At 40.8% G+C, this 27,889-nt stretch overlaps 2 protein-coding genes and 1 long non-coding RNA gene across 4 annotated transcripts; 2 read left to right on the top strand and 1 right to left on the bottom strand.

Annotated features, from left to right (window-relative positions):
* The first annotated feature begins 4,133 nt into the window (after positions 1 to 4,133).
* Positions 4,134 to 9,683, top strand: CTSZ (cathepsin Z). The gene is made up of 6 exons (XM_067307854.1): positions 4,134 to 4,335; positions 4,716 to 4,879; positions 6,785 to 6,964; positions 7,591 to 7,741; positions 8,012 to 8,174; positions 8,705 to 9,683. The coding sequence occupies exons 1-6, from the start codon at positions 4,190 to 4,192 to the stop codon at positions 8,816 to 8,818; spliced, it is 918 nt and encodes a 305-aa protein (XP_067163955.1). The 5' UTR covers positions 4,134 to 4,189; the 3' UTR covers positions 8,819 to 9,683.
* A 1,590-nt stretch (positions 9,684 to 11,273) lies between these two features.
* Positions 11,274 to 21,420, bottom strand: NELFCD (negative elongation factor complex member C/D). 2 transcript variants are annotated; one of them, XM_067307609.1, is made up of 15 exons: positions 21,306 to 21,420; positions 20,878 to 20,993; positions 20,607 to 20,716; positions 19,328 to 19,437; positions 18,905 to 19,012; positions 17,572 to 17,724; positions 16,735 to 16,865; positions 16,115 to 16,280; positions 15,335 to 15,469; positions 14,646 to 14,785; positions 13,890 to 14,004; positions 13,451 to 13,546; positions 13,084 to 13,224; positions 12,579 to 12,708; positions 11,274 to 12,178 (listed from the first exon to the last, which is right to left on the bottom strand). In XM_067307609.1, the coding sequence occupies exons 1-15, from the start codon at positions 21,369 to 21,371 to the stop codon at positions 12,144 to 12,146; spliced, it is 1,752 nt and encodes a 583-aa protein (XP_067163710.1). In that variant the 5' UTR covers positions 21,372 to 21,420; the 3' UTR covers positions 11,274 to 12,143. The 2 variants fall into 2 exon arrangements, with proteins under 2 accessions (XP_067163710.1, XP_067163711.1); XM_067307610.1 differs by having other exon boundaries at positions 20,878 to 20,990.
* Positions 21,421 to 21,585: 165 nt separating this feature from the next.
* On the top strand, positions 21,586 to 25,342 carry LOC136993618 (uncharacterized). Its single transcript, XR_010886012.1, has 3 exons — positions 21,586 to 21,820; positions 23,214 to 23,332; positions 25,324 to 25,342. It is a non-coding gene; the product is annotated as an uncharacterized lncRNA (long non-coding RNA).
* The last annotated feature ends 2,547 nt before the right edge of the window (positions 25,343 to 27,889 follow it).

Here is a 27,889-nt window from a genome sequence, read left to right as displayed (position 1 = left end):
TTAAGGGTTGTATGGAGCCTAAGCAATTGCACTACCTAAAATGCCAGTTAGGTATTTATCTTCTATCTGCCCAGGCTGCTTAGGTATTTTTAGAAATTCTACTACATGCACAGCTATACAATCAAGGTACTAAAACAGCTACGAGGAAAAAAAAAAAAATCTCTTATCCATGTTTCCTCAAGACCCAATGTTACCTCCATTTATTCTCACATCAGTTCAAAAAACATCTACTTTCTACTGTGCTTTCATTCATTCCTCCCTTCTCTTTGCAGTCTGAGAGGTTATATCTTCTTAAAACTCTGACATTCACACCATGGAACATATTAGGTAACAACTGAAAGCAGTAACTGTGGCCTTTTATTGAATATTATTAATTAATCCATTATAAACTATATTACACTGCTAGAGTGTATTTAACATATGGTCAAGTTTACTGTCATATCCATCATACAACACAGTTAAACTATCATGTTCCAAGAATAGGCTACCAAGAGGCACTCAGAGGCCCAGTATTTCTTATTTCATATTTCTTATTTTCTTATATCTGAAATACAGTATTTCAGAATTTTCCAGGAAAATTCTAGAGGTGAAATCGCAGCCCCACTGAAGTTAACTATAGTGTCCGCTGTGTGAAATGTTTCACTGTGTTGAAGGAAACCATGTAAACCTGAGCAAAACATGACACAGTCATGTTGCCTGTTGATAAACAGGACTAGTATCGCTGAGCAACAGAAACCCAGAACGGTGTCTCATCTGGAAGTTTATAGTAGCTTTATTATATGTCAGATGCTTGTGAGTGCTTTTAAAATGTTTCTTTTAAGGACAGGAGAAGGAACAAGAAACTAGCACCTTAAACTAGTTTGAATACAAAGACACCAGTGAGACAGAGACTTAACTCCTTGAAAGTAACTACTTTTACCACTTTATGGGTTGCTAGAGATAAGAAATCTATAAGCTTCCATATTGTTCCAAAAGAAAAATCAGCTTATTCCAGACTTCCGCACCGCAAATGACTTCCATCAGCTAATGAAAGGACGGATAACTGCTCCTAAGACAAAGCTTAGCACCACAACAGCATCTCAAAAAGTAGCTAGCAAATATATTGTCATCCTCAGACAAGCTATTAACCATCCTTAACAGTGAAAATTAAAAGCAAGCTTCAAAATTCAGGTATATTCATTTTGTTTCATTAAAACACAATAGTTCTATCATTTTCCAAAAAATAAAGATTCTCTCAACAGCTTAGTTTCACTAGCAAGACAATAGAACAGTTATTACGTTTAATTGCTGCATTGTAGGTATTTTCTAAGACAAATTTCTGGAAAGGATATTTGGAGATTTTCCTTTGACTTTGAAAGCAAATTTCATTTTATTTATGTACAATTTTTATTTGTTTTCTGCAGCTATGCTAAAGGGAATAGCTGCAATTTTGTATTGTACACTCAATTGCTGCATTCTGAATGGGAGCTGTACAATGTATCCAACAGCTACTGAGAGTAAATAAATACTACATTTTAAATATAAAATGTATTAATCTACAACAGCCAAAACTTGTGAAGAAGCTGCAGACCTTGATCCAGTGGCCAAAAAAGTTGGCAAAACAATGTCCAGCAATAAATATATTCACTGAGAGCAGTTCACAAGCAAAGAAAAAAAAAAGGAAGTGAGAAAAAGATGCAATCATCACGCAACATTAGTTTTTCTCTTGCTAAAAATAGCTCCCTGAAATCATATGCCTCCTATAAGACACTTCCTAACACAGTCTTGAAAAATGACTGCATGGGGCAGAAAGCACCTGAGCGCTTTCTGAAGTGGAGGTGGTTTTGTGCCTCCTTTCCCTCCCCTCCCCTAAGCATGTTTCTGTGAACTGCCGAGTCTTTTTTTATACCAAACTGGGTATATGAAAAGCCTGTTTCTTTGTAGATTTTGTTTGCTTGCAGGCCTGTCATTCTTAAGCTCTTAGAAACCTCAAGCCTCTTAACAGCATTAATGCGCTTCCCAGGCACAGCCACTGAACATGTGCTGGTGCAGATTAGCAGCATGCATGTCACACGAGAAAGAGAGGTGAGCGTGGCGGAAGGGCTGCCTTCGAGTCACTTTTGGCACAGGACAGAGCTATTACCAGCTTGTCCCACAGTTTCTGTTATCAGCCTGCCCACTGCAGTATCAGTGTGCCCTAGATACTCAAGCCCTGGGGATGGATGAAAGCCAAAACCACAGACAAGCCCCCCCCCCCTTTTTTTTAAACCACCACCACCAATGCACATATGTGGGCTGGCATTCTGGGATGGTTCTTCTTCCTTTTTTTTTAACCATGCTTTTCTTGGAACTAGCTTTGCACAATAGCAGAGAATACGTTTTGCTTTTTAGCCACAAGCCACACCAACACTTTTGGTGCTGTTACTCACGGTCTCATCCTTGGCACCACTCCCCGGGGCAGGAGAGGCAAGAACCCTTCCCTGAGGCTCCTTCAGACCTTGCTCTTGTTTCCTGAGACTCCTGAGAAGAAAAACACAAATTCAGTTTGAGTTGAACTGACTACAGGCCACCAAATAATTTCTCAGAGGTCTGTGAACGACTGCCAGACCAGCTGGCACTAATCACAGCTAAAACAGGCCATACCAATCCTCAGGAATGCTACCAAAAGAAAGTTGCATTCAGCAGGCACTAAAGACTATCTGCTTCACATTTTCCTTTCAGTTAATAACAAAAATTATTTGAAAACTGGTTCCCTCTGGCAGGTGGTCCAAAGGCGAGAAAGTAGTCTCTTTGTGCCCTTGCCATAACTTACAGCCCCCTGTAGATTATTAACAGTATAATGAGTCTGTATTTTTTAAACTAACAGCTTTTGTTATAATCAAAGTGTACAACCAAGCAGTTACTTCCCCCATGCTGCAGAACTACAACCGGTCAAAAACTCGTGTCTTACAGCGGCGCGAATTCACTTGCTGGGTAGTGCAGCTTCTTGGGCCCTACCAGCACAACGACATTCACTGTTGAGCTTGAATCATCTAACCAACTGCCAGAAAAGGTCACCTGCACATTAGTCAGCCTCAGTGCCTGGCTCTGCTGTTGGTTTCGGTACTTTCCTTCCCACTGCCTCAGTTTCTCCATGTGTAAAGTGGAGCTGATAAACCTCGTGCTCTTTATAAAAAGTGCTGAAGCTAACGAAGAAAAGCGATGATGTGAGCACTAGCTGTGGTCTACTAAACATGTTTACTAAGCATGAAAGCTGTATGCAGCGTAGGGAAAAGAGATTGGGAGTCCTCCAACACACGTATTCAAAGCTTCTGCAGGAAAATTAAACTATTTTTACTACTGAATACACTTGTAGCAAGTTCTGAGAACACAGAATCTTCGAATGACCGGAATCCTGAAGAATAGCCTAAAAACAGGCATAAGTCTGCATTTCTCTGTTAACTGTAGCATAGGAGGACTTCAGAAATGAGAAACCTATGAGCAGTATAAAATAAATAAATAAACAACGTCTCTGCTCAGGGCAATGGTGGAGTTGCTGGTGCAGCCTCGGGAAGACGATGTGCCAGGCCGCAGGAAACCCGCATCCGTGGCGCGGTCGCGGGTATGGGCGCCCCAGAAGCGGGTATTTAGCGCCGGCCAGGCGCAGGGTCGCCCGCGCGGAGGGGGACGGCGACGCGGCGGCGCCCCAGGCCCGCGCAGAGGCCCACGTCCCCCCACGCGCCAGCCCTGGGCCCGTCACGCAGCGCGGAGGTTGGGGCAGCGCGGCAACGTGGCAGCGGCTCGGTTTGCTCCCAACGGCTTCGTTTAGTGAAAGCGCGAGGCTTTATTTTTGTTATCGTCTGCTCCAGATCAGCCCGCTACGACACTAGTTTCGACGCGATAACTGAGCGACTTGTACCCGGCGCTGCCGAGTCCGGCTCCGAGCGGGCAGGCGTTGCTAAAAAAGAAAGGGAGAAAGATGCTCTGCCTGCTCTGGGGGAGCCCGGGGCGGGGGTGAGGAGGGAGCCGCAGGGCCCCGCTGGCGCCCGCGTGTGGCGGCGCGAAGGGCCGCAGCCGCCGCGCAGGGGCCAGGCGGGGCGGGAGGCGGCCGCGAACCCGCGACTGGCCGGGAGGCGAGAGGCGGCCGCGAACCCGCGGCGCCGCCCCGCCCCCGCCCTTAAATGCCGGCGCCGCGCTGTGGAGGGAGCTGCTCCCGCCCGCCCGCGCCAGCATGGCCGGGCTGCCCCGACGCCTGCCGGCCCTCCTGCTGCTGCTCTGCGGCGGCCTCGGCCCCTGCCCGCCCGCCGAGGCCGGCCTCCACTTCAGGGAAGGGCAGCACTGCTACAAGCCGGCGCGGCGCCAGGCTGCCGGGCTCAGGTGAGGTCTCTGCCCGCCGCGGCCCCCCCCGCGGGCCGCCGCCCGGCAGCCCCCAGCCCCGGCTGCGCAGCGGGGGCAGCGGCCCGGCCCGGCCCCCCCCCCCCCCCCCCGGTGGCGCGGAGCGGCAGCCCCCGGGCCGGGGGGGGGGGAGGGGGGCGCGCGGCCCCCGCAGCTCGGCGGCGCTTGCCGCAAGGCCGCGGCCAGAGGGCGCGGTCACGTTGCGCCCTGTCATATGACCCGCGCTGCTGCCGGACACTCGCACGCCTAATTACGAAACTCTGGGGGGGGGGGGGGTGTTGGTGTTTTTAACTCTCCTTGTTTGCCCCAAAACGCAGGAATCGGCAAAAAGGCAACTAGTTCTCCTTTCTGTCTGCATACAGAACCTACCCCCGCCCTCACGAGTACCTGGACATCTCCGAGCTGCCCGAAAGCTGGGACTGGAGGAGCGTTAAGGGGGTCAATTACGCCAGTGCCACGCGGAACCAGCACATCCCGCAGTACTGCGGCTCCTGCTGGGCCCACGGCAGCACCAGCGCCCTGGCAGGTACGCTGCGCTCTCGGCGAGCGGCTCTCCGCCGGGCGAGCTGTTGCCCCCAGTGACTTTTTGCTCACCAAAAGCTATAGGAAGTGTGTTTTCAGCTTGCAAAGGTATAAAGAAGAGGTGCAAAGTGCAAGCCGCAGTGATTAGCGTGGTAAAGACTTGAGTCCGAGATTGAGGCTGCAAGAATGATGGTGATTCCCAACCTGGCAGCTCCTGGCAAGGAGCTTTGGTTTCAATAGAAAAAGCAAGCAGCGTAAGGCTATCTCCACCCTCGCGCAATTATGTAAGTGGTGGTGGGGGAATACTGGAGCAGTTAAAAAGCTGTTTGCAGAAGGAATACACTTACTACTCCTACCAAGCTGCTATTAAGGGCCAGGGTAAGAACTGGGGTTTCTGCCCCTCTTCTTGGAGGGGTCGTGATGGCAGGGGCCGAGATAAAGACACTCAGCATGTTTCAATCCCTTTGCTGGTGCCTTGTTCTGCCACACCATGTCTAAAGCAGCAAGAGACTCCTTCTGCTCTGCAACTTGAGAGCTACCTAAACATGGGGAAATGAAAGGAGCTGCTTCTCGTGAGAAGGCCTGTGGGGCATTAGCTTGCAGAGCCCTGTTAGTCAAAAGAACTGACTACCACAGTATACAGGCGAATTTCAGCAGATGGCTTTCTATTTGCCCTTTTTTTGGAAAAAGGGAAGTAGAGATTTGTTTCAATTAGGTATTTTTTTCTAGAGAAAATACACAATGATTTGCACAACTGCTTTGGCTCAGTAACATCCTGCAGAATTACTGTTTGAATAGGGAGGTGGTTAAAAGGATTAAGTGTGAAGGAGGAATGGAGGAAATAGTGAAGGGAGCAAGACCTTACAGGTGTGTGTGAGGAGACAGCAGGACTCATGAAGGATCCATTCTTGGGCAATACAACAGTACAGACATATATGAAGCCTGCCATGATGTAATGAGTACTAGACATACATACTTAAGAACTTTCTAATTTTTATCTAGCTTTAGTTAAAATTTAAAAGGTTGCATGTATGTGTGTATGTATATTTTTTTAAGTACAGAAGGTTGATTTAAAAAATGGAGGTGTTTTTTCTTATCTCCAAGGAATAGCTAGAGTATCCATTCTTCTTATTGCTGAAAGACTAGACTAGGATAATGCCCAGTTAATTCATATGGAGCATTCTCCCAGTTCTCTATCGAGTACAGTTGAATGTCATTAGTACTAACAGGGTTAAAAGTACTCCAGTGGCATTGGTTAAGACTGTTACTACACTGAGAAGCAGCGTATAAATACCAAGTATGAAGCTTTTTTGCCAAACTAGTAGTTTTTCAGACAAAATGAGGCAGCAGTATGATGAAACTTGTCTAAGATGGCAAGATAACTGTGGTATGTTTACATAGCAGTATGGATAATACTTCTGAAAGCATTCCCTTGCTTAAAGCTTGGAAAGATTATCTCTGAGGCGGAGACCTGGGCTGCATGGGCCTGCTGCTGACTTTGTACAGAACTCTCTACTCCTGTAAAACAGGACAGTGAGAGCTGGTTTCCTGATGCATATTTGAGACCTCTTTTCTGTCAAGGCTAGTAAAGAGATTGGGAAGTTTTCAAGTCATGGCTTGAATTAAAAGAGCACTAGGGCGCTTGAAGGGTTTAAACGGATCTTACTCATCTGCATATTTTTGCTGAGTGGAAAAATCTTCTAATGGAAACCCACAACACTATCAGCTTGCGCACTTGAGTTAAGTCATGGTGTATGCCTCATCATCTATATCGGAGGCTTTTGCAACCACAAATACTGTTGCCTGCAAACAGTTACAGGAGTAATCAAGAAGACAGTTTTAACACTAGTTGCTATGAATAATAGCCCAAATATTTCAACTAACAAGCCCCAATTGCTTATTGTTACAGATCGAATCAACATAAAGAGGAAAGGTGCATGGCCTTCTGCATACCTCTCTGTCCAGAATGTTATTGATTGTGCTAACGCAGGGTCCTGCGAAGGTGGAGACCACACGGGTGTTTGGATGTATGCCCATGACCACGGCATTCCAGATGAGACCTGTAACAACTACCAAGCAAAGGATCAAAGTATGATACCTACTTGCTTTGTTGTAGGGCTTCAGCCCAGGTTTGCCAGATCATAATGTAGAGAAGCAATAATCCCTTGGGTTTTGAATTTACTGGTTCCTGCCTTTCAGTGTGTATCTGTTGTTTGACTGACAGAACAGGCTTCCTTACAGGCCTCTGTGTGTCTTTTTTTTACTCTAGCCAGACAGCATAACATTAAATCATGTCCAAACAGGCCTGCACCAGCAAGTTGCTTAAATTTAATCTCTTATGTCTCTGATATACAATCTCTGATGTACTGAAATATTCAAAAGCATCACCTCAAGCTAAACAAAGCAGAAACATAACCTTTGTATGTTCATTTGTAACTGGAATAGTTTATGGAGAAGCAAGTTTGAATCATTTTTTCATCAAGGCACTTGTGCCTATGAAGTAAGGAATAGTAACTTGTGATTGTATAGGCCTTCAATGTGATTTTTTGAAAAAGGGATTTAGTTCACTGGAGAAAATATCTATTAGTAATTCTTAAGTTATGAATATCTGCCTCAAATGAATTAAAAAAATACCCTCCTCACTCATGCAGTACTACTAATTCAATTAAAGAAAAGCATTCTCTTGTGGTGATAATCTCACTTTTTGCTTTGTAGAATGTAAGAAGTTTAACCAGTGTGGAACTTGTGTTACCTTTGGAGAATGCCATGTGATACAGAACTACACTCTCTGGAAAGTTGCTGACTATGGCTCTGTCAGTGGAAGGGAAAAAATGATGGCAGAAATCTACACTAATGGACCAATTAGGTAAAAGGAAAAAAAAAAACCTTGAATGGTTAAACCCCAAACATCTATTAGTATTTGAATTGAAATACTTGACTACTTGAAACTTAGCCTCATGACTGAGGGGTATTCCTCCACTCTGGCAGATGTTAGGTGCTGGGGGATAATATGCAGATTTTGGCTTGTTTGTAGTTACACTAACTGAAGTTAAAATGCAAGAAAAAAACTGTTACTTTTTAGCCAGGCTCCCCCTTGGCCCCACTGTATAAAGATGCTTGCTCTGTTTTATTACAGCTGTGGTATAATGGCTACTGAAAAGTTGGATGCTTACACTGGAGGACTTTATACTGAGTACAACCCCTCACCTGTGGTGAATCACATAGTATCTGTGGCTGGTTGGGGTGTGGAAAATGGAACAGAATACTGGATTGTTCGCAACTCATGGGGTGAACCCTGGGTAAGGAAAGAATGGAAGAAGCATGCTTGCAAAATGACTAAAGAAAATGTGTAGGTTTCTTTTTTCTTGCAAACAGGAAGTTGCAAAGGTAGCCTGTGGATAGGAAAAGTAAGGCTTTTTCTTTAAAAAAAGACTAGCAATTAGAAAATGAAACCTAACTAAGCTTAAGACAGGGCTACTCAAAGTCACTTGGCTAATGTCAACTCAATCCCAAATGCTGTCCTTCCATGGACATATAGCTCCTGTTACAGGCAGCTGTAAATTGCTGTTAGTTATAGGCAAAAATCAAGTCATGTACCTGGAATAGAGGGAGGGGATGTAAATCCACCAAAGCAAACTGCCCCTTCAAACAAGGTTGCCCTGTGAACTCAGTATTGCACTTCATCTTTTGAGTGAATTCCTGGATTGACTTCTAATCGTCTGTATTTGGCAGACAGAACAGATGCAATAGCACACATTTTCTACAGTTACCTTATGTTTTCTAATTCACAATGTCTATGCTTATAGTAATGCAAATAAATCTTTTACAGGGTGAAAGAGGGTGGCTGAGAATTGTGACAAGTGCATACAAAGGAGGAAAAGGAGCAGAGTACAATCTTGCTATTGAAGAGGACTGTGCATATGGAGATGCTGTACTTCCTTGATTCTACATTGAGCATCTTCCTGTTTAGGAACTGCTTGGTTTGAAAGCTTCCCAACACAATCTTGTTTAAAGAATAGTCTAAAACTCTTTCACAGTTCAGCATAACCAGGCAATTCTGCAACATTAGCCCAGATAGCAACACACAATGTCTTGGAAGTAAAATAAATCCAGAGCCAAGAGCAGCTGCCTTTAGGTAACTTTAAAAAAAAAAAAACTTCAAGCAATTATCCATGTAAAAATTTGTCTGCCTTGAAGCACAATATTTAAACCATGTCAGCTTACAGAAATTGTACAGATAAATCTGTGTATATATTTTTTTAAATACAAATTATGTTAGATGTACTAGGTAAAAGTATTAAGGAGTTCATTTTTCTTGTCTGGAGCTTATACTAAACTTTATAGAAGTATGACAATACCAAGGAAATCACACAATGATGTAGATGAAAAAGCAAAGCTATGTCTGGACCTGATATATTCAAAAACTAAATTCCATGTTGTTTTCTTGGCCTCCTGGTGAAACACAGTATTGTTGCTAGTCTTGTATAATGCAGTCACTTTTATCTAACCAGAAGTGATGGAACAGGAACAACTTTTATCAAAAGTTTTTAAAGGAACACTTACTGTAGAGTTATTCACCAATCTTTGCTTTAATTCTTGATTGGCTATGCTATTTTCCTCCTATGGGGCAAAGTATAAATTATGTCTGCCATCAGAGCTCTTTTCATACTAGCTAATATGAGGAAAGGTAGCAAGTTCTCTTGCTTAAGCCTGAGCCAACTACTAAGTGACAATCAATCAATCAGTGCCATAACAAGTGTCATTAACTGGCATTGTTAATCATTTAATAAACTAACATTTTAATTCTACATGTTTGTATGTGGATTATAAGAACTTGTAAACAGGCACTTTCAGCTGTCTTTTACTGTTGCTGGTACCAACATGCAGCCTCATGTGGCAGAGCAGCCATCCAAAGCTTACCCAGAATGGTACTCCTTTTACCTGACTTTTTATCTTGTGGAGGGGCTGGTGGACAACATAGTCTACCCAGCAACTATCATGTGTCTCAAACACAATAATTCAAATGGAATTACATTACTTCCACCTACACTGAAGACTGAAGGGCAAAAGATAAAGAAGCCTCTGAATATTGAGTTGAATTCCAACAAGCAAGGAAAGAAGAGTTGTTTGGATATTGTAAAACACTACTTTTAAATGTCAATCTCCAGTAACTACTGTAAATTGAACCAACCTGTGACTTATGCCTCATTCAGATTCTTAAGTTAAAGCTTTCTAGGGGTGCAGAGAAGGAAAAGACAGATCTTCCCTGAAACTGACTCTCTCTTGCTACCTTCCAATCTCTGCAATTTATCATGCTTTTATCTGTGAAAGGGAGAGAACTTGGCTTATTACTCTCAGAAAGGTAAGTGGTGAAGATCCATAAAAGAATAAGACTTCCAGTGTCCAGGATGAAGCTGAGGTGGTTGTGCTATGTGTTGTTCCTGGTTCTTACTATTTGGGTATCAAACAGAACAATTCTCTTGTTACAAAGAGAATGTGTTTTATACTTGAGGTTAGGCCACATTCTGGCAGGCTGGGAGATTTTCAAATCCTGGACCTCATGCTTTGACTTCCTACAAGAATCATGCTCTAATTGTTAAGTGTTCTCTGTCCCATCCACCATTCACCTCCAGCCTGAAAGAGTGAGCTAAAATAGATGTTTAGGTAAAAGATAGGATTTCAATTGAGAATCTCAAGAACTGTGTTGATTATTTCCATCTTTCTCTTTGAGCTTGCTGTACTATAGCCAAATGACTCCAAAGTCCTAATGATTAATTCTTCCAAGCTGCAGTGCCTGCCCTACTTAAGTCCCATTCAGCATGACTATGAACAGGGGAGCATAAGGATCTTAATACTGATATTTTAACTAGCTATAATGACCCACAAGAAGAGTGCTGAGGAACTCAAATGTTTGTTTAAAGAAAACCATACTGAGCTTGGACACAGAAGAAAGCAGAAGTGTTTTGTTTCAACAGAGCACCACAAAGTGTTACTACAGAAAGCTCAATCACGGTGGAGTATGTGAGGGATTGGCTGATGGAAAGGAAGATACACTTTGAGAAGTAAAAACCCTTATACTTGACTGCTGTTGCAATAGTTAGCACAGTAGCTTAAAGAGTTCACATTCATGAATCACTGGCAATAGAAAAGAGCAAGACAGTTTTGTTTATAAGCTTATATTGAGTTGGACTCAATGTCATATTCCTTATAAATAAGTACATTTTTCTTCTTTTAGAAAGGAGGTTATTTAGAAAAACAGATGTGCTTAAAAAACAATGTGTTTCTCTATGCTCCTTCCTTTTATACAAACACTATTTACATATACAAAGAGAAATCTCACCTAACATACAACAAAAATAGTGGTCTTTCTTTAAGAAACTTCAAAAAAAAAGCAGCTCTAGAAAAGAAAAAGCCTTTATTTAAAAGTAAGTTATGATCTAGGGCATATTCCCCACGATTTAACATCAACCAAGATAGAGCAGAGAAATATGAAGACAGGCCACATCAAGAAGTAGTGAGTTTTTTGCATACATTCATATTTTTGGACAATAATAGAATTCTGACATGGTAATGAAACTTACCAGTAATGTTTGGTGCATCTATTTAACAAAAAAATAGATTTTGAAAGGTATCACACTCACACAGGATTCATCTATTAATACAAAACTAGTCTTGATTGGTACAACTCCAGTTGTGTTACACAAAACATGTTTTTTCATAACAGTAAATATATAGGATATTTAGAATTCTAATATAATGCAACAGTGGAAAAAAAGGCATTCTGGATTCTCCCCATCAGAGCTAATCACACAGACTCCTTTATGCAACTCACAAGATCAAAGCCTAGAGCATTCAAGATTTAGTCTTCAGTGAACTATCTATCTGCAAAATGGGTTTAGTAAGAACTACTTTCCATTCTTCAGGTTTTGTGCACTACACAAAGAATCAGTGAAAAAAAGTCTACCTGTAACTGAAAATAACATTCTTTCTTTGAAACAAATCTAGTTGTCTTCTGCTACCCACTTCAGAATATTTAGATTTATACTGGTTAGTGTAATAACAAAAGATCCTCAACTATTATTCCATTTTTCCAAAGTGCATTATGAGTCCTCTGATGTAAAGTTCAAGGTCACCGTGCAAATGAATTAAATGCCCTTCGGCCCTTTCTTCCTTTTTTGCTGTTGTTGTCCAGTTGTTATAGAACCTTACTGGTGAAGAGTGTAGCAAAGTAGCAATCATGTGCTCTGCATTCTTGATTTTTCCACTGCTTAGTTCATCATAATAAAGTTAGATTTGCAGTGAGCTTAAAAAAAAAAGGACAAAGTGTTCAGTATTTCACCCATTTACCTGTTTGCATTTGCATTTATGCATTATATAACTAATTAGGATTTTAAGCATTAGACTTGTCTTTTTGTTCTCAGGTAGGCGTGCATTATGAAAGAGTACTTCCTTTCTTTACTTTCCTTACTACAGTGCAAGTTCTCCAAAAGCAGTACTTCTCCCAAGAGTTCCTCACTACTACCCAGACATTCTTGATTAAAGAAAAGTTGCTAAACACAGTTCCCTAAAAGGAAGGGGAAATAATCTGTGAAAAGATCTGCCAGGCATTCCTATTTTTAGCAATCCTTCTCCTAAACATTATTTGCAAATTGTAACAAATGCATAAGGAAGTGGGAATGCAACAGATGATAATCATGACTTACCTATAAACTCAGTGACAGGATCATGTTCACCTTCTGTTTTAATAGTACCTGCAATACTTTCATTCTCCAAGATCGGAAGGAAAAGCTGTACGAAGTCTGAGGTGTATGGAGGAGCAATCACATCCAGCACCTGAAATAGTAGGCAAAGCTGGATTATTCTTCCAGTTGGACAGGTGGCAGAGACAATATCTAATTCACAATATTCTTCTTTAAGGCATACAAGTAGTTGCACTTTTCTTTTAAGACCTCCTGTTCTCCAAGTAATCAATTGTGTATCAATCATCTTTGTGGTACTCTACCCAGTATCTTAATACTTCAGAAGTCAAGATCCAGTAGGATCAAGTCATGTCTTTGTGAATACCAATATTATATACACTGCTCAAAATCTGATCTCATATCTTGGAATATATTTTAATCTGAGATATGCTGACTTAATATCCAAACAGATATAACTGATATTAAAGTTTATTTCTGTATACTTGTCAACAAAAATTTGGCTGCTAACCTCTGTAACAAAGTATCTGATGAGAGAAATATCTGTATCTAGCTTCTCCAGGCATTTGCGGATATAGCTGACGACAGGCAGGACATATCCTCGACTGAGTAAGTGCACCATTCTATCCAAGAGAGTTTTCTTCAATTCCAGCTAAAAAAGGGGAAAAAGGGGGTGGGGTGTGGGAAGGGAAACAAACATAAATTAGAGCTCCCTTTCAATATTGCTCATTGTTATTGATTTAGTATCTGTTACTTTTTTTTAAAATGACAGCATTTCTAAATTAAACTCTGTAAAACTGCTGTGACAGCAAAGCAGTTATCCTCAGTGAGAGTAACTAGTAGGAAGGAACACAAACACCGAATCCTTTGATAATCACCTGTTCCATTACATCAAGCTGAGAATGTTCTGTTTCAAAGAGCTTGACAAGAAGCTGCAGAACTTGGGGATGAAGCAGCTGATGGCATGTACTGATCTGCAAACAAGACGGGAAAGTAAGAACATCAGAACTTCAATTTAAAAACCAATGTATCCACTCTTTATTAGACAAGCTTACACTGATGTTCAGTGCCAGACATGGATTTTTAATTTATTTTTAAAGCAAAGTATTCTACCATTGCCGCCTTTGATGCCTAAGTTTCCCTAGTGTAAATATTGCTGAGCTGGCAAAACCAACTAACTCTGGACCGAAACAGGCTCACCTCCGTGTGTTTACTGAATTACAGCAAATGACAAGCATTCAGTGAACTGGATGTAATTCAGGTACAAGCAGAAAAAAAACTTTTTGTTCTCCAGCAAGATTTTCTGTATGCTCTTACCTCATCCAGTAATGCCAGATGCACTGGAGTGTGATCAGTCTGCAGCTGAAAATATCGTGGTTCTGACACTGTCCAGTCCACCCACTTTAATACACCCATTGCCACCACCGGAAACCTACAAAAGAAGAGATCATTTTAGTATAGAGTATCCAGGGAGGGAGCAGTAAATTTTAAACATCCTGATGGTTGCTGAGAGTTTTCTAATTTAATTTATGTTATGCTTGAAAAGCTTGCCAGCACCTCCAGAATAGTCTTCATCAGGAAGAAAAAAAGAAGATAGGCTGGAAGAATATTCTTTCTACAAGGATACTCCCTCACTCAACAGAAAATGCAAAAAGCAGGCAATGAGATTCATGAATGCTCCAATGTTTATGCCCAATGTATTTCTAGCCAGTTTATTCAACATCTGCTATTTCAAACTTCTAAGAGGAGAAGAAAGGACAAATCTATTGCTAAGAAACCTTACTGAGGAAGGGAAAGTGCTCTGTCAACTTTTTCCAATGGCAGAAAGAAGCATGTTCTGTGGCACAAGAAGGTGAGCTGTTAGTGGAAGCCAGAGCTGACATACTCATGAGAGAGATTCCAAGGAGTCAAACGAACAATTTTGAAAGCTACTTTCAGACCACATTTTCACCCATTCTACAACAAGGATTTTCTCAGAGTTCCCTGCAAAAAGACTGCCCTTTAACAACACTTCCCCTCTTAAATAATACTTTCCTGCCAACAAGCAGCTTGGGGACCAGTGTTTCTGCTCACCTGATGCACTGATAGAGAGTGCTCAGTTCTGCAACCAACTCTGACGCGCCTTTGTTCTCATTACAACATAAGTTGTGAACAGTTTCAATGGCTTTTGAAGTTGATTTGAGTTCATCTTTGTTTATGCTGACTCTCTTATTCTGAAAAAAATGAAAAGTTTGAGTGCAAGAGGCATGAATAAACAGGATATCCTTGGCTACTTAAGGAGAGGAATTGTTACTTGCTATAGGACTAAAATCACATCAGATTTCTTAAAATGCAGGCTCATATGCAAGTTTTAGAACTAAGTATCAATGAGCTGAAGTGTAAGGACATTTCCCTTATCTAATTCCCTAAGAATTACTTTAACTATTTTAGTTTATAGAATTCAATTCATCTTCCTCTGAAAAGCATACAGTTCTAACAGCACAGGACAGAACTGCTACTGATAACCTTTTGGGGAGTTTGGAGGACAGAAAGACGACAAAAATATCCAGTGCACTCTAACTTTCATAGCATGATTTGATCTTCAGAGGTATTCAGGATCGACACTTCCAGCTATTTCAGTTGAAGCTGAAAGCATCTCATTAAAATAGATCAAACTGAGTACATTATTTTAAACTAAGAAACTTCATAACCATACACGTTCTTCAGCACAGTTAGATCACTGTAGTTAAAAAGAACATATTATTCACAGAACTGAACATTACCTTTTTCCACATCTCTACTACGCTAGCTGCATATGCCAGTATGTGAATATATTTATGTTTGTGGTCCTGATTGATCTTAGCACCGGGCTTAAACAACGACTGCATGAAGAGGTCCAGAAAAGCAGGTACTCGAATCTGTGAAGGAAAAGAATGGTTTATGAGAGCCTGAGAATTATGAGAAATGACTAAAAATATGATTTTTGCATCTAATGTACCTTGCATAGAATAAGACATTAACAACAAGTTTTCCCCTTAGGAATACATTAAATAGTTTTCCGAAGAGGCCCAAACTTTTTGACATTAAAAAAGGAAAGGTAAGAGGTACAGACAGACTGCATTACTTATGTATTTAAATTCTACCATTTATTACCAGAACTCATGTTGGAGCAAGGCAGTGAAAAGTCTGAAACACATAATCTATCCCTACTTACAACAAACTGCAAAATCAAGATAATCATCTTTTAAAAGAAGTTAGTTAATTAGTTCCTTTCCACCTTTATCTCCTAATAGGAGCTTCTTTAAAGTAAGTAAATATATGTATTAAAAAAAAAAAACCCAAAAAACCTTGGAATGGAAAAAAAAAATCAATTAAGCAGCTAATGCAAAAAGAATACAAATAGTATGTTCACATTTATACATCACTTAAAGCTACATATGGATGAATTTGAGTGCTAACTTCTATTTTGTGTTGATACAACACGTAGTAGGACTCAAAAACCTGAGGTCTTATTATGCTATTACAGAAACAAGTTTCAGGGCTGATAAAGAGATACTACTAACCAGTTCTACTGGAGGTGGGTCCATGCTTGTAAACATTTTGAATAGGACTGTGATATCTGCTGGATTCAGAGCTCCTTTGGACAACATTGCACCAAGTGCTTGACACGCTCGAGGATAGGAGGCAGCAGTACCCAACGCTAAAGTGATCTGACTAGCATCGTGGCCTCTTGATAAAGAACATAAACATACATAAGAACTTATTTTCTTAATTCAGACATGTTAGTTTTAGCCTCACTAAGTCAATAAGTCAATAAGGCACATCGCATGACATGTAATGCCTTAGGACAGAACCCATTACCCTGGACAATTACAGAAATATACCTGTTTGTTTCTAAAATGTGCAAAGAATATATACATTTTTACTAGATAGAAACTTTCTTCAACTCTTTGTTCTTGCTATTTCAGGTCTCCCAGTACAGGATATCGAACCTTTCAGTTGCTTTAAGAATTATGGCCTACACCAAAAACTGCTCTGTTGCAAATGATTTCATTCTACCACAGAACTTACAAAAAGCTAAGAATTCTCCTTTTGCTGGTATAAGGTAATCAAGAATGAGCAAAAGACAACAGTTCAAATTACAGTGACTTATATTTCACCAATAAATATAGCAAGCACTTACTTCTCATGGGCATATCGCTGAACCTCCTGAGCAATCCGTCTGACAGCCGATCCTCCTTGCTCTTCTTGGGCTAATATGGACATCATAGATTGAGCAAAGAGATATGTGTGTTCTCCATGGCACACCATCTTCTGTGAATGCACGCATCAAAATCTTACCAATCAACAAGAAATATGCTAGTATTTTTCTATAACTTTGCCTTAATAGCAAAGATTACATTGAAATGTACTACTACAAAGCGAAAATAACAGCCAGTAAGAAAGTAGAGAAAAACATAGTATCACTATGCATTGATACTATGCAAGAACAAAATATTAAATGTAGAACTTCTGGTTTTTAGATGCCAGAGTTGAGAGGGAGTTCTAGCCTACTTGTTGTTCAGCACTTTCTCTACAATATTTAAGAAGCCAAGTAAAATGCCACCCAAAACTCATTACACTATTTCACAAAAAAAGAAAACACACACTGTATTGATTCAGATGGCAATTTTCACATCACTGACATGGATGAAAACAGAATTATTTTAATTTGCCAGAGGATTGACTAGAGTGATCTTTAGATATTGCATTAAATGTGAAAGAAGAGAGATTTACTTCATCTTCATACAATCCAATTAATAAATATAAGGAAGTGTCAGTTAAGCAGCCCCAAAAATTCTTGGTGACTGAATAACCAAGTAGCAAAAATTTCTGGTTTTGAACACAGATATACCTTTTCTTCATAATATTTTGTAAGATTTCATAGGATTTCAAGATTTTCTACAATCATGCAAGGATTTGTATATCCTATCTGGAAGGAAAAACATTTTTTCCACATGAAAAGGAGCAAAGTACTTACGGCAAACTCAGGGAGGTTTTTCTCAAGGTTTTCTTCTCCTCCATCTAAAATTGTTGCTAGAGATGTACGCAAGACTCTAGAAAAAACTTCCAGTTGCTGACATGCTGTTGAAACGCTGGTTATTTCCCCTTGATATCCAGCATCAGATATAAGCTACAATGACAAAAATCACAGAATACATTATTTAAGTTTATATTTCAGATACCCCAACAAGTCTGGAAGAACACACAGAACATAAGATTATTCTCTATATACACATACATCTTTTAGACTACAGAAAAGGAAACCAATAGAGATATAAGCAAAACCAAGTAAACCATAATTATATAGAAATATTTCAGAACACAGGAAGATATACTAGATATATCATTAGATAGCACGTTTTCTTTCCCTGTCAGAGAAACATACAGAACTAAGCAATGAATTGTTAGAAATGAGAAGTTCACATAAGGAACAAGAACTACTGACACGAATGAAGCCTCCCATTTAAAACTCTTACCTCCTTACATGAAATTAAATGTGCATTTACTTTATGCATGCTGACAACACACACAAGGCAAGTTTAAGAATTAGTCTGTCTTTTCTATTCATATATATGTACACATATATATGTGCATGTATGTTTTTGCATACACATATGTAATATAACATTAGCAATATGCTTTTGTGCACATGCACACAGAAAGCCCAGAAGAATAACATTATTTGGGGGGAAAAAAAATGTATAAGAAACATAACTGGTAAACTATTTCATAGCATTTGCAAGGCAAATCTGTGCTCGTAGCATGAAAGTAAGGCAATTCAAATAACCCTGCAAATAATTTTTAAGAGAAGTATCCAAGACTTAAGTCTTTCTCCACTGTCAATGATCTTCAAAAACACAATAAGAATTACGACAAGGCAATACAATGAAATCTATAGTGAGAATGTCTATGTCTGTATCTATTCTTTTCTTAAATAGCACACCAGTTTTCAGTTTCATTGTTTAATGAGAACAAAGGCGTACTTGAAAGAAACCTCACAATACAGATGCCCTAAACATATAATTTAGAATTTAAATAGATAACCCAGAGTTTTCAAATATACATCAAAGAGAAAAAAAATGAATCTCCAAAAATCTCCCAAAGCAGCATTTCAAACTGGAAAACTACATTTACTACTCGCAACTTGTAACAATTTCTCCCATAGTTATGTTCTTGTATTGTTCTGACATGTTCTGAATAAGCAGTGTTAACAGGAACACATAAGAGATACAAGCAAGACTACAGCTGATATTTGATGCCAGAAGAATTAGGAAGCAGTATTCTCCATTTATTAGACTTGAGTGTACTACCTTCACAGTGAAATTAAGCATTAAGCAGTCTGGATGTGCTTCTGCCAACTTGTAAAAGAGATCTCTCCACGTAGTATGTGCTATCATTTGTTCAAGCCAGGCTGGAGTCTGAAAAAAATTGAAAGGGGAGGGGGAGAGGTAAGAATATCTAGATGTCAAAATAATTTAAAGTAAGATTTCTACCTTTCAGGAGTCCTCTAAGTTGCTATACAGAACTTTAATACAAGGTAAACTCTATTCAGAATTTAAGTAGCCTCTGAGAACTCCAATGAAATATAGTTGATTTTAATAAACAACTGCTTCCACAACTAAGGAACCTTGAAGATATAGTTTCCTTTCCCCAACCATCTACTACTCCATCAGACGAAGGCATCTATATAGGATCCACTCATATAAAGACAGCAACATGGATTCCATGCACACCTCTCCTTCCTCTGTAAAGATGGAATCTGCTTTCCGAGGATCAAAATGCTTAATAAGTAAGCTCTTTAAATGGTTTTCTACAGTCTCCTGAACTTGCACTGGCTCAACACCTGTACAGAAGGAACAAAAAAAGTCAGCAGATGCAATCCGATCAAACACGGCAGCAACATCTTAAATTTTTCCACAATGATCTGCTAGGGAAAGAGAGCAGAAGCTACTCAGAAATTTATCAACATGCAGAAAGCAAAAGAGAAAAGCATTCAGTCCTGAAGGAGTACTATTAAGCCATGCTGACACAGACATGCAGAGATTTAGAGATTCTCAATCTTTTTTCATAAACGCAGACCTATTAACTGTTTTTAAAATCACAGGCAGGTTACACTAGTCCTTTTCTCCAGCTCTCTTCATCAGTCATGTAAACAGCAATGCCAGTCATCTCACAAGACATTTACTGGGCATAATACTGAAATGCGCTTATTACTTTACACACAAAGGGATTACCAGGATCAGAGCACAAACCCAACCCACCACGGACCAAAGTCCATCTGTTTTTTAATATACTGGATATCAACAGCCAGGACATGTACTTCAAAATGCTGTACAAAGAGCTATTACATAGTTCTACATTCTGAGATCAGAGTATAACATTTCTGACAATTTGTACATAAAAGTTTATGCTAGCTAAGGGACAATGATATCACAAAGTAACACTGAACTTGTCTTGCGAGACACAACTGTAGAACTCTTATAACCAGACTGGTGATACAGAATTCTTGTCTCAAGAGTACAGCATCCATATGAGAGCTGTTCGTCTAACCACCGTTCTACTGAAAGGAAATGGAAACTAATAATACAGCAATTATTTTTCCAACATTAATTATACCATGCTATTATAAAATATCAACTATTGCTACACAATCTACAGGCAGTATCCCTGTCCTCATGTACGAAAATAAGAGGGGGAAAAAAAAACAGAAACTATAGTTGATACAGTTGCTTCTACTATATTACCCTTTATAATACAGTTTGTGGGCATTTTAAAAATGTTTATCACCGGATTATTCATTTATTCTCTGAACAGAAATGATGTATTACACAAGAACAGGAAGGAATTGCAATATGTATTCTGAAGACCTTTTCGTAATACGAAGAATTTAGTCATACATAGGTGACAGCTTTCATACAATCCACTGTTCGAATATGATCAAATGTGCCACCAATTTAGGCATTTCCCATGACAGAATACAGCCCCAAAACAGTACCGTATCATCTGTCCTACCTGTCTGAATGAGCCACTCTGCCAGCAGATTTACAGTCTGCGCCACTGCAGTATAGTTTTCAGACAGGAGCTGGATCACGTTCTCTGGGGAACCTCCTGCTTGGAAATATCTGATGACAGGATTAGAAAGGAATTATTTGAAAAGTTATTATTGTATTAAAAGACAAGCAAACAACTGAGGTCTAAAGGGAAAAATAACAGCATAATTTATCCTTTTTCACGCACTTCCACACGCGGCAAGTGATAACGCGGCACAACAGGCCGCACTCACCTCTTCAAGGTGTTAAATATAGACGGCTCCATTATATAGTCCCGGGTGGAGAATTTCTGCAAGCATTCTTGCTGGACGCCAGCGTCGTCCTCTCCCTCTCCGTCCTCATCGTCCTGCTGCGTGCGAGCACAGCCCGCTCAGCGCCTCCTTCCCCGCTCTGCCCCGGCGCTGCCACGCTCGCGCGCCCCGGGGCGCCTCCCCGCTCAGCCCGCCCCGGGCGCGGCCCAGAGGGCCGCAGCGAGCCCGGGAGCTCCCCGCGGGCCCGGTTGGGCCGCAGCGGCCGCTCCTCGGGGCCGGGGCAGCGGGGGAAGCGGCCGGCGCGCAGCAAGGGGAGCCGGGGTGAGCCCCGCTCCTCCGCCCGGGCCCGGCCGCCGCCTCCCGCCGCACGGCAGCGCGGCCCCGCGCCGCCGCCGCCCGCAAGCGCTCACCGCCCCTCCGTCCGCGTCGTCCCCCCACTCCGCCGTGCTGCCCCCGAAGTAATCGGCATCCTCCATGGCACCGCCCGGCCCGGCCGAGGACGCCGCGGCGGCGGGAAGCAGGCCGCGGCCGCCCCCCGGGGCGGAGCGGCGCGGAATGGCGGGCGCTCAGGGGGCGGAGCCGCGCGGCGGCGGCGCCATGGCCGCGCCGCCTTGAGGAGGCAGCGCTGCTCTGAGGGGCGAAGCGGGGTGAGGCGAAGCGGGGTTTCTGTGTGAAAACCGTCGCCTTTTTGCCGTTTGGGGGTGGCGGGGGGCTTCCTGCCCCACCGCCGCCCCGGTGCCAGGCGATGCCGGCGGCAGCCGGGCGCCGCCGCCGCCCCGCGAGCCTCAGAGCGGCTCCTTTGTGCCGCGGTGAAGCCGTGACTGGACGAATTACAGCTGCGACCGTCCGCGAAGCTGAGCAGCTGGAAACGGACTGGGGCGACATAACAGCCGGCCCCGCGGTGCTGGGTCCCGAGGAGGCGCAGGTTTGGCCTGTCCCGCTGTAAGCGGTTCATCCCCCGTTAGTCCGCGGCGGCGGACGGCACAGTACAGCCAGGAAAAAAACCCCAAAATTAACAAATTTGCCACCCCGCGAAACCCCCCAAAGCCATAGTAACGCAGCAGCAGCTAGAGGGGGATTTGCAAGAGAAGAAAATAGGCGCGTTGCTTTTCTGACTGGAATTCAGCAACGAGCAGTTTCCTGGCACTTACCAAAGCATGAAGAGAATATGGAAATTAGTAGTAATTATTAGCTGTTACGGTAGGATTTAAAAAACCTAGCAAGTAGAAAAAATAGTAGTCCTTGTAAAGACTAGAGAAGATAATTTTGGTGGAGCGATAAGGTTGTCCATGTTTTAGGTCCAGTGCCAGGGTAAATCTATGTCCCAAAAGCTTTCCAGAGAATAACATTAAAAAAACCTTTCTGGTAGTAAGCAAAACTTTTTTGATACTTCTAAGCCTAAAACAAAGCTCTGAAATCTTTGATCTAAAAAAAAAACCCTCAACAAACCAACCATAGTGCCTATAAATAGCATTCTTGGCTTTACAGCTGTTAACGGTTTCATTTCCAGGCAGCAGAGAGGAGATCTGCGGTGCCAGAGCCAAGTTCCCTTTTTTCTGAGGCTCTTTCGGCCTTCTGTGACCGCCCAGTCCATTGCACGATAGGCAGAAAACACGATTTGCTCCCCCCGTCCATGGAGTTAGATCCCCAGATCTCAGCATAACTTTGGGACCTGGGAGCCCCTTCTTGGGGGCTGCCTACAGAGTTAATCCCAAAGCTGCAGCAGAATGGAAGGGGGTAAAATCCAAAATGAAAAGTGATCATACAGTCTGACCTTGGGCAAGGAGATGGGAATTACTGAAGTTGAGAGCATGTGAGAGAAACGCACAGAATCCTTTTGTTTCTGTTCGGATTGACTCGCATTCTTAAATTGCATAAGAGCTCGAATGTGAGAAAGAGGAGGATGAGGGCGTGTTCTGCGATTTGCAGGGCAGCCAAGGTCTTTGCTGATTAATTATTTAAAAGGATTTTATTCTTGTTCATATTCTAATTAAAAAATAATAGAAATTACATAATTTTCAAAGCAGTCCATCAAATCTTGAAGGAGCAAAAAAACCCCGTTCATAAATTCTTGTAGGATCTTCAAGAAATGCAGTCCTTGTTTAAGTATGGTCACTGTACTAGTTAAAGGGTTTATTGCACTTGAAATTTCAGTCAATAATTTCAGTATTTCAGCAGAAATTTCACCTGAATTGTGGCTCAGCAGGAGTTGTGATGTCACACACTACCCTACAGTGGTAAAGTAACGCTTTCTGAAAAGTTTCTTCAAAAATATTTTTCATGTGCCCAGGATAATGTTCCTTTTGCCCTGCAAACAGGATGGAAAAGAAACTTTTTCAGAAAAAAAGGCATGGATTGAAGTAAAGAGGCACAGCGGACACATTCTCTACCTGTGCTGGAATATTGCTTGATTGTCTGCAGTCAGGAAGACAGTAAGGTAATATTTCAATGCTTATGGGAGACAAAATTTTTATGAGGAAAGAACTGGGAGTAAAGTAACAGGCTGAGGCTGGAGGCCAATGGAAATATCCTTGAGAAAAATCTTTGGCTTTTCTCCATTTAGCTGGCAGGTAATTTCCACCTCACAGAAGTGAGAAAATAGCATACTCAGACAGTGTGATTAACGAGTCAGAATTTCTAAGTTTTTTGGAGTGGTGCAAGGAGGGAATGAAGGATATTTGGCACCTTGGGTGACATTATCCATTGATCCAACACTAGATCTGTTCTCGAAAGACATACACTGAAGTGACACTACCTGTGCTGGTAACTGTAGCAGCGTTAGCTTATCTGAGCATACTGTGGCAAGTATCTCTGCTGAACAGATTAGTCAGGTTGGTTAGAGCAGCACAATAAATCTGTACTGTTAAAAAAAAAAAAAGACAAAAAGCAAATACTGAAAGGGAGCATGATTTGTTATACATGCTGAATTTGAATATTTGAGCCAAATTTATTTACATCTTTGGGTCAGGTGTGACTTTCCAGACTCATAAGGAAATTGGCCCTGAATTTAAACTACCCCAGGCCAAGAAAGAAAAAATATTTTCTGGGAGTTGAGTAAGAAACATCTATATACCTCCTGTGCTTCATCAGCTCCTTTTTGCTTATGATGCAGAATGGTGTGCAGTGCTACAAGATGTGGGACAAGTTCTCTGAAGGTGATTTCAGGGTAACTATCATATTACCCTAACAATGCTCAGAAATTTTTAAATTTCCTTGGAGAAAATCCAATGAAACTGTATGGGAAAACCACAAAACTGAGACCAGTTCTTGCAGAAAACAGTGCTGGTGACTGCCTGGAGCTCTGTTCCCTAATCCCTAAGCATATTCTGTGTATTTCTGTAGATATCAACAGATGCAAAGTTTACATTTTATACTTACATACTCACATATTAGACAAAATGATAGAAAATAACTATCGGAGCACTTTTTCAGTTTCAAAAATAAGTATTTAAGGTATGTTTTATGTTGTGAATATAAACTGAACAAGTAGAAATAGACATACCTGGGTACAGTATAGGTTTTCTAGTCTTACCATAGAGTAGCACTAGCTGTGTACAACATTGTACCACATACATAATTACAAACTATTGTACAAGTCTTGGAAATAACAGTGTTAAAAATTCAGTGCGATCTAAAAACACATATGCAAAAATAGGAGATTGGCAGAGAAGGGGGATGGGAAGCGCTCAGATTCTTTCCTCAATGAAATAAACAGATCTGGAGCAGTAATGATAAAATGTTCATACTGGGAACAGAATTGTGGAAGGTTTCCTCTGTCTAAACAGACAAATCAAAAAACAAATTGAAATTGTGGACCCTGCCCCCAGTTTATGTGTATTTAAAGTAGAAGATAGGTTAATGGAAGTGTTCAGGATAGGAGTCATGCTTTCATGGTACAGCTGAGTGAAGACTGTCAAAAATTTCTTGCCAAGTCTAAAAGAAAGAGGGCAGTGAATAGGGACATTAACCAGCTTATAACTAGTCAAGGAGTTTAAGAAGTTACAAAAATTACATCCAGTAAATCTGATAAGCCACATGCTGCCCTGTTACTCTTGTGCACCGTTATTATCTGTAGGAGGCAGAACTAGCTGTTATGTCAGAGCAGCATTAATGAATATGTTAATAATGTGCAAACTAGAGCAGAAATCTAACTTCCCTAATTGTTCCCACAGTGCTGCATTGGTCTGTCTTACAGATTCTGATCCCATTGTCATTCATGTAATATTTGAGTGTCACATTATTCCAGTGTCCCATTAGGAGATGTGTTTAACATCTGCCAAATGTTTTGTTTCATCTCATTCTCAGAATAGTGTGTGTGATAGAGTGGGGTTTTGGGTTCTAATGGCATTACTGTGAATTGCCACGAAAATCAGGTTGATGGCAGTAGTATATGTGGAGAAAAAAATGTTTTTGGCTCTGCAATTACAGAACTGAAGTCTGTGCAATAGAGGTATGGCTCTAGCCCCGAAGAGCTTACAGCCTAATTGGTGCTGTGAATGAGTATAAGAAAACAACAGGGACTCGGTTTAGGAAGAGGGTCAGAAGATGCATCAATCAAGGCTACATGAATGTCATTACACTTCATAAAGGATATTGATGGCTTCTTTTGTGTTAGCATGAATAATGTACATTGATTATCTACATGTGAGCTATAGGCCTAGGAGGAGATCCTCATTCTTTATAGAAGGCTTAAGTAAATATGCCTTCCACAACAGACCTCTTTATATAGGAAGAGAGGCTTCTTTCCCAAGATTGAAAGTTCTTGTGCATCTCCTAGGTAGGATATTTGGATCAGTCAGTCTAGACAATTTCATTGTGTCTACAGCTTATGGCTCAAATAGTATGTGTTATTGTCAGTAAAGCATTTTCAGAGCAGGTAGAAATTTCATCCAGTGACAAAAGTTGGGACTGTCATCATTTGTAGAACTGGCAATGATAATCATGCTACAAAACTTACTGCCTAGTTGAGCAGAAAAAGTAAACAGTCCCCAGCACCAACTGCCACTGAAGGACTTAGTACTATTACAAAATAATGCTACTAGTAATTGCAGTATCTTAATCTCAAAACTAAAAGAAGTTCTTTTTGCCTTTATATATTTGCATCTCTTTATTTGGATTGCAGTAACAGAAAATTAATTTTCACTGTTTTTTAAATATATAAAGAATGAACAATACTCAAAGCATTTACTTTCAGCTTTCCTAGAGAAGAAAACTAGGGACTGCACCAGAGCCAGACATTAGCTGGATGGCCCTTTGCAGAAAAAGTGCAATATCCAAGCTTTCCCCATCCCAAGTCAATAAACAAGAGGCAAAGTCAAATAAAAAACAACAGTTTCAAGGTATCATTTAAACTGTGATGAAACACTAAGTGTACCAGAAATTGATTTTGCAAACTAAACTTTTACAACTCTGAATGGAAACAATGTTGGTTGTCCTCTTGGGCTTAACTGTGTTCCCCCGTATCTATTAGTGTTTTTTGAGGTTTTAGCAAAATGTTCACCACTGCATATAATAAAAGCACTTATAATTTACCTGAATGTCCCTGAAAGATTTTATTATCCAGCAAACGGGCGCAACAGATTTCTCCCTAAATGCATAATTATTTGATTACATTTTATGTGTAAAATATTCTTGAGTCACAAGTCCCAAATAATGAGATCTTGATGAGGCAGCGAGCATATTACAGATAAAGGTCTGAGCCCAATAAATATTTTATGAAGGCCAGCCTAGATGACTCTGCAGCATGCTTTGAAGAAGCAGCAGAGCCAACCTGGAAAGTAGATGTAGATGGGGAAGAGCCAAACCTAGAGAAATGTGGAACACTGCCAGTCTTTTTTTTTTTTTTTTTTTTTTTACTGAAATGAAGCTTACCTACATAAAGTTTGGCAAGAGCTTCTCTAGAGGAGTAGAGAATAAACCAAATATCAAATGCTCAAGTTTTAATTCCATTCAACTATCAAAGTTAGCGGCTTGGTTTTTGAGCAAATTACTTAACATCTCTGCTTCAAGATTTCCTACCTAAGGAAGTGTTGAATATAGGAGATAGCTGATGAAATCACCAAACTTCATTTGGTTTCTTCCTAGAACAAAAGAGAAATCCCAAACAGAAGAGCTGACTTCCTACAAAAATATTTGCCTTTTATTCATGTTTTAAAAACATATCTACTTTGGAGTTCTCTGTATGCTAATTGCCTCTTTGCTGCTCGCCCCCTACAAATTCTTTTAGCATAAATTTGTATTTCATAATCGTTAGCCCTTTACAAATCAGCCAATACATTCAACTAGAGATAAGGTAGTAACTTTCAAATTAAGTAGGAGAATACAGCAGCATCAAGTTAGGCTAATGAGTTTTGGCTGAAAAGTTCTTCCTTTTTAAGCAGAACCTCAAGATTAAACTTTTTTTTTTTGTACCTTAAGGTTCACAGTTACTGGTAACAGTGTTAATGCTAGATACTGAACATGATAACACTTTGCTAGGTAACTGAGAAGTACTCAGAGACAAAACAAGAATGTTTTTAGGAACGAGGAAAAAATAGATAGCTACCACATTGCAGACAAAATGCCATTCTAAAGTCTCCTTCAAATATCAGCTTAGATGTTGGAACTATATTTACATACTGTGGATTGTTTAAGAGCATAGCCTTACAGTGTGCTTAAGATGAGCCTATAGTGGAGACATTTTATTGTTTCAAAGCAAGTTCCAGTTGATTTGTATATGGATAACTGGACCCATTAAGCTTACACTTCACTTAAATATCCCCAAGTTTCTTCTATAATGCAGGTAGTAGGTATATGTTTCACGGTTCCTCAGTTGGGGATGTCCTGGCCTTTTAGATAAATACATTCTCTGACTTTGAAAATTTGTATAAGGATCCCAAACTGGGTCACTTACCTGGGGAATGAAGAACTTCCCCTATAAATATGTATTTTTTAACTTCCAAGGTGAAGAATTTAGCAGTCTGTTTATCTGGCTTTCCCTGGTTCCTTTGAACTT

This window comes from Apteryx mantelli, chromosome 18, assembly GCF_036417845.1.
Source record: "Apteryx mantelli isolate bAptMan1 chromosome 18, bAptMan1.hap1, whole genome shotgun sequence".
Lineage (NCBI taxonomy): Eukaryota > Metazoa > Chordata > Aves > Apterygiformes > Apterygidae > Apteryx > Apteryx mantelli.
This window is presented reverse-complemented; position numbering and strand designations above follow the sequence as displayed.

Bases quoted from the DNA above. Each gene is read 5' to 3' on its own strand.
- CTSZ (XM_067307854.1), top strand. From the start codon at position 4,190: ATGGCCGGGCTGCCCCGACGCCTGCCGGCCCTCCTGCTGCTGCTCTGC. The intron at 4,336-4,715 runs GTGAGGTCTCTG...GTCTGCATACAG, and splicing joins CGCCAGGCTGCCGGGCTCAG to AACCTACCCCCGCCCTCACG. The intron at 6,965-7,590 runs GTATGATACCTA...TTTGCTTTGTAG, and splicing joins CTACCAAGCAAAGGATCAAA to AATGTAAGAAGTTTAACCAG.
- NELFCD (XM_067307609.1), bottom strand. From the start codon at position 21,371: ATGGAGGATGCCGATTACTTCGGGGGCAGCACGGCGGAGTGGGGGGAC. The intron at 19,438-20,606 runs GTAGGACAGATG...CCTTCTGTACAG, and splicing joins AGAGTGGCTCATTCAGACAG to GTGTTGAGCCAGTGCAAGTT. The intron at 17,725-18,904 runs GTAGTACACTCA...TTGTCATTGTAG, and splicing joins TGCTTAATTTCACTGTGAAG to CTTATATCTGATGCTGGATA.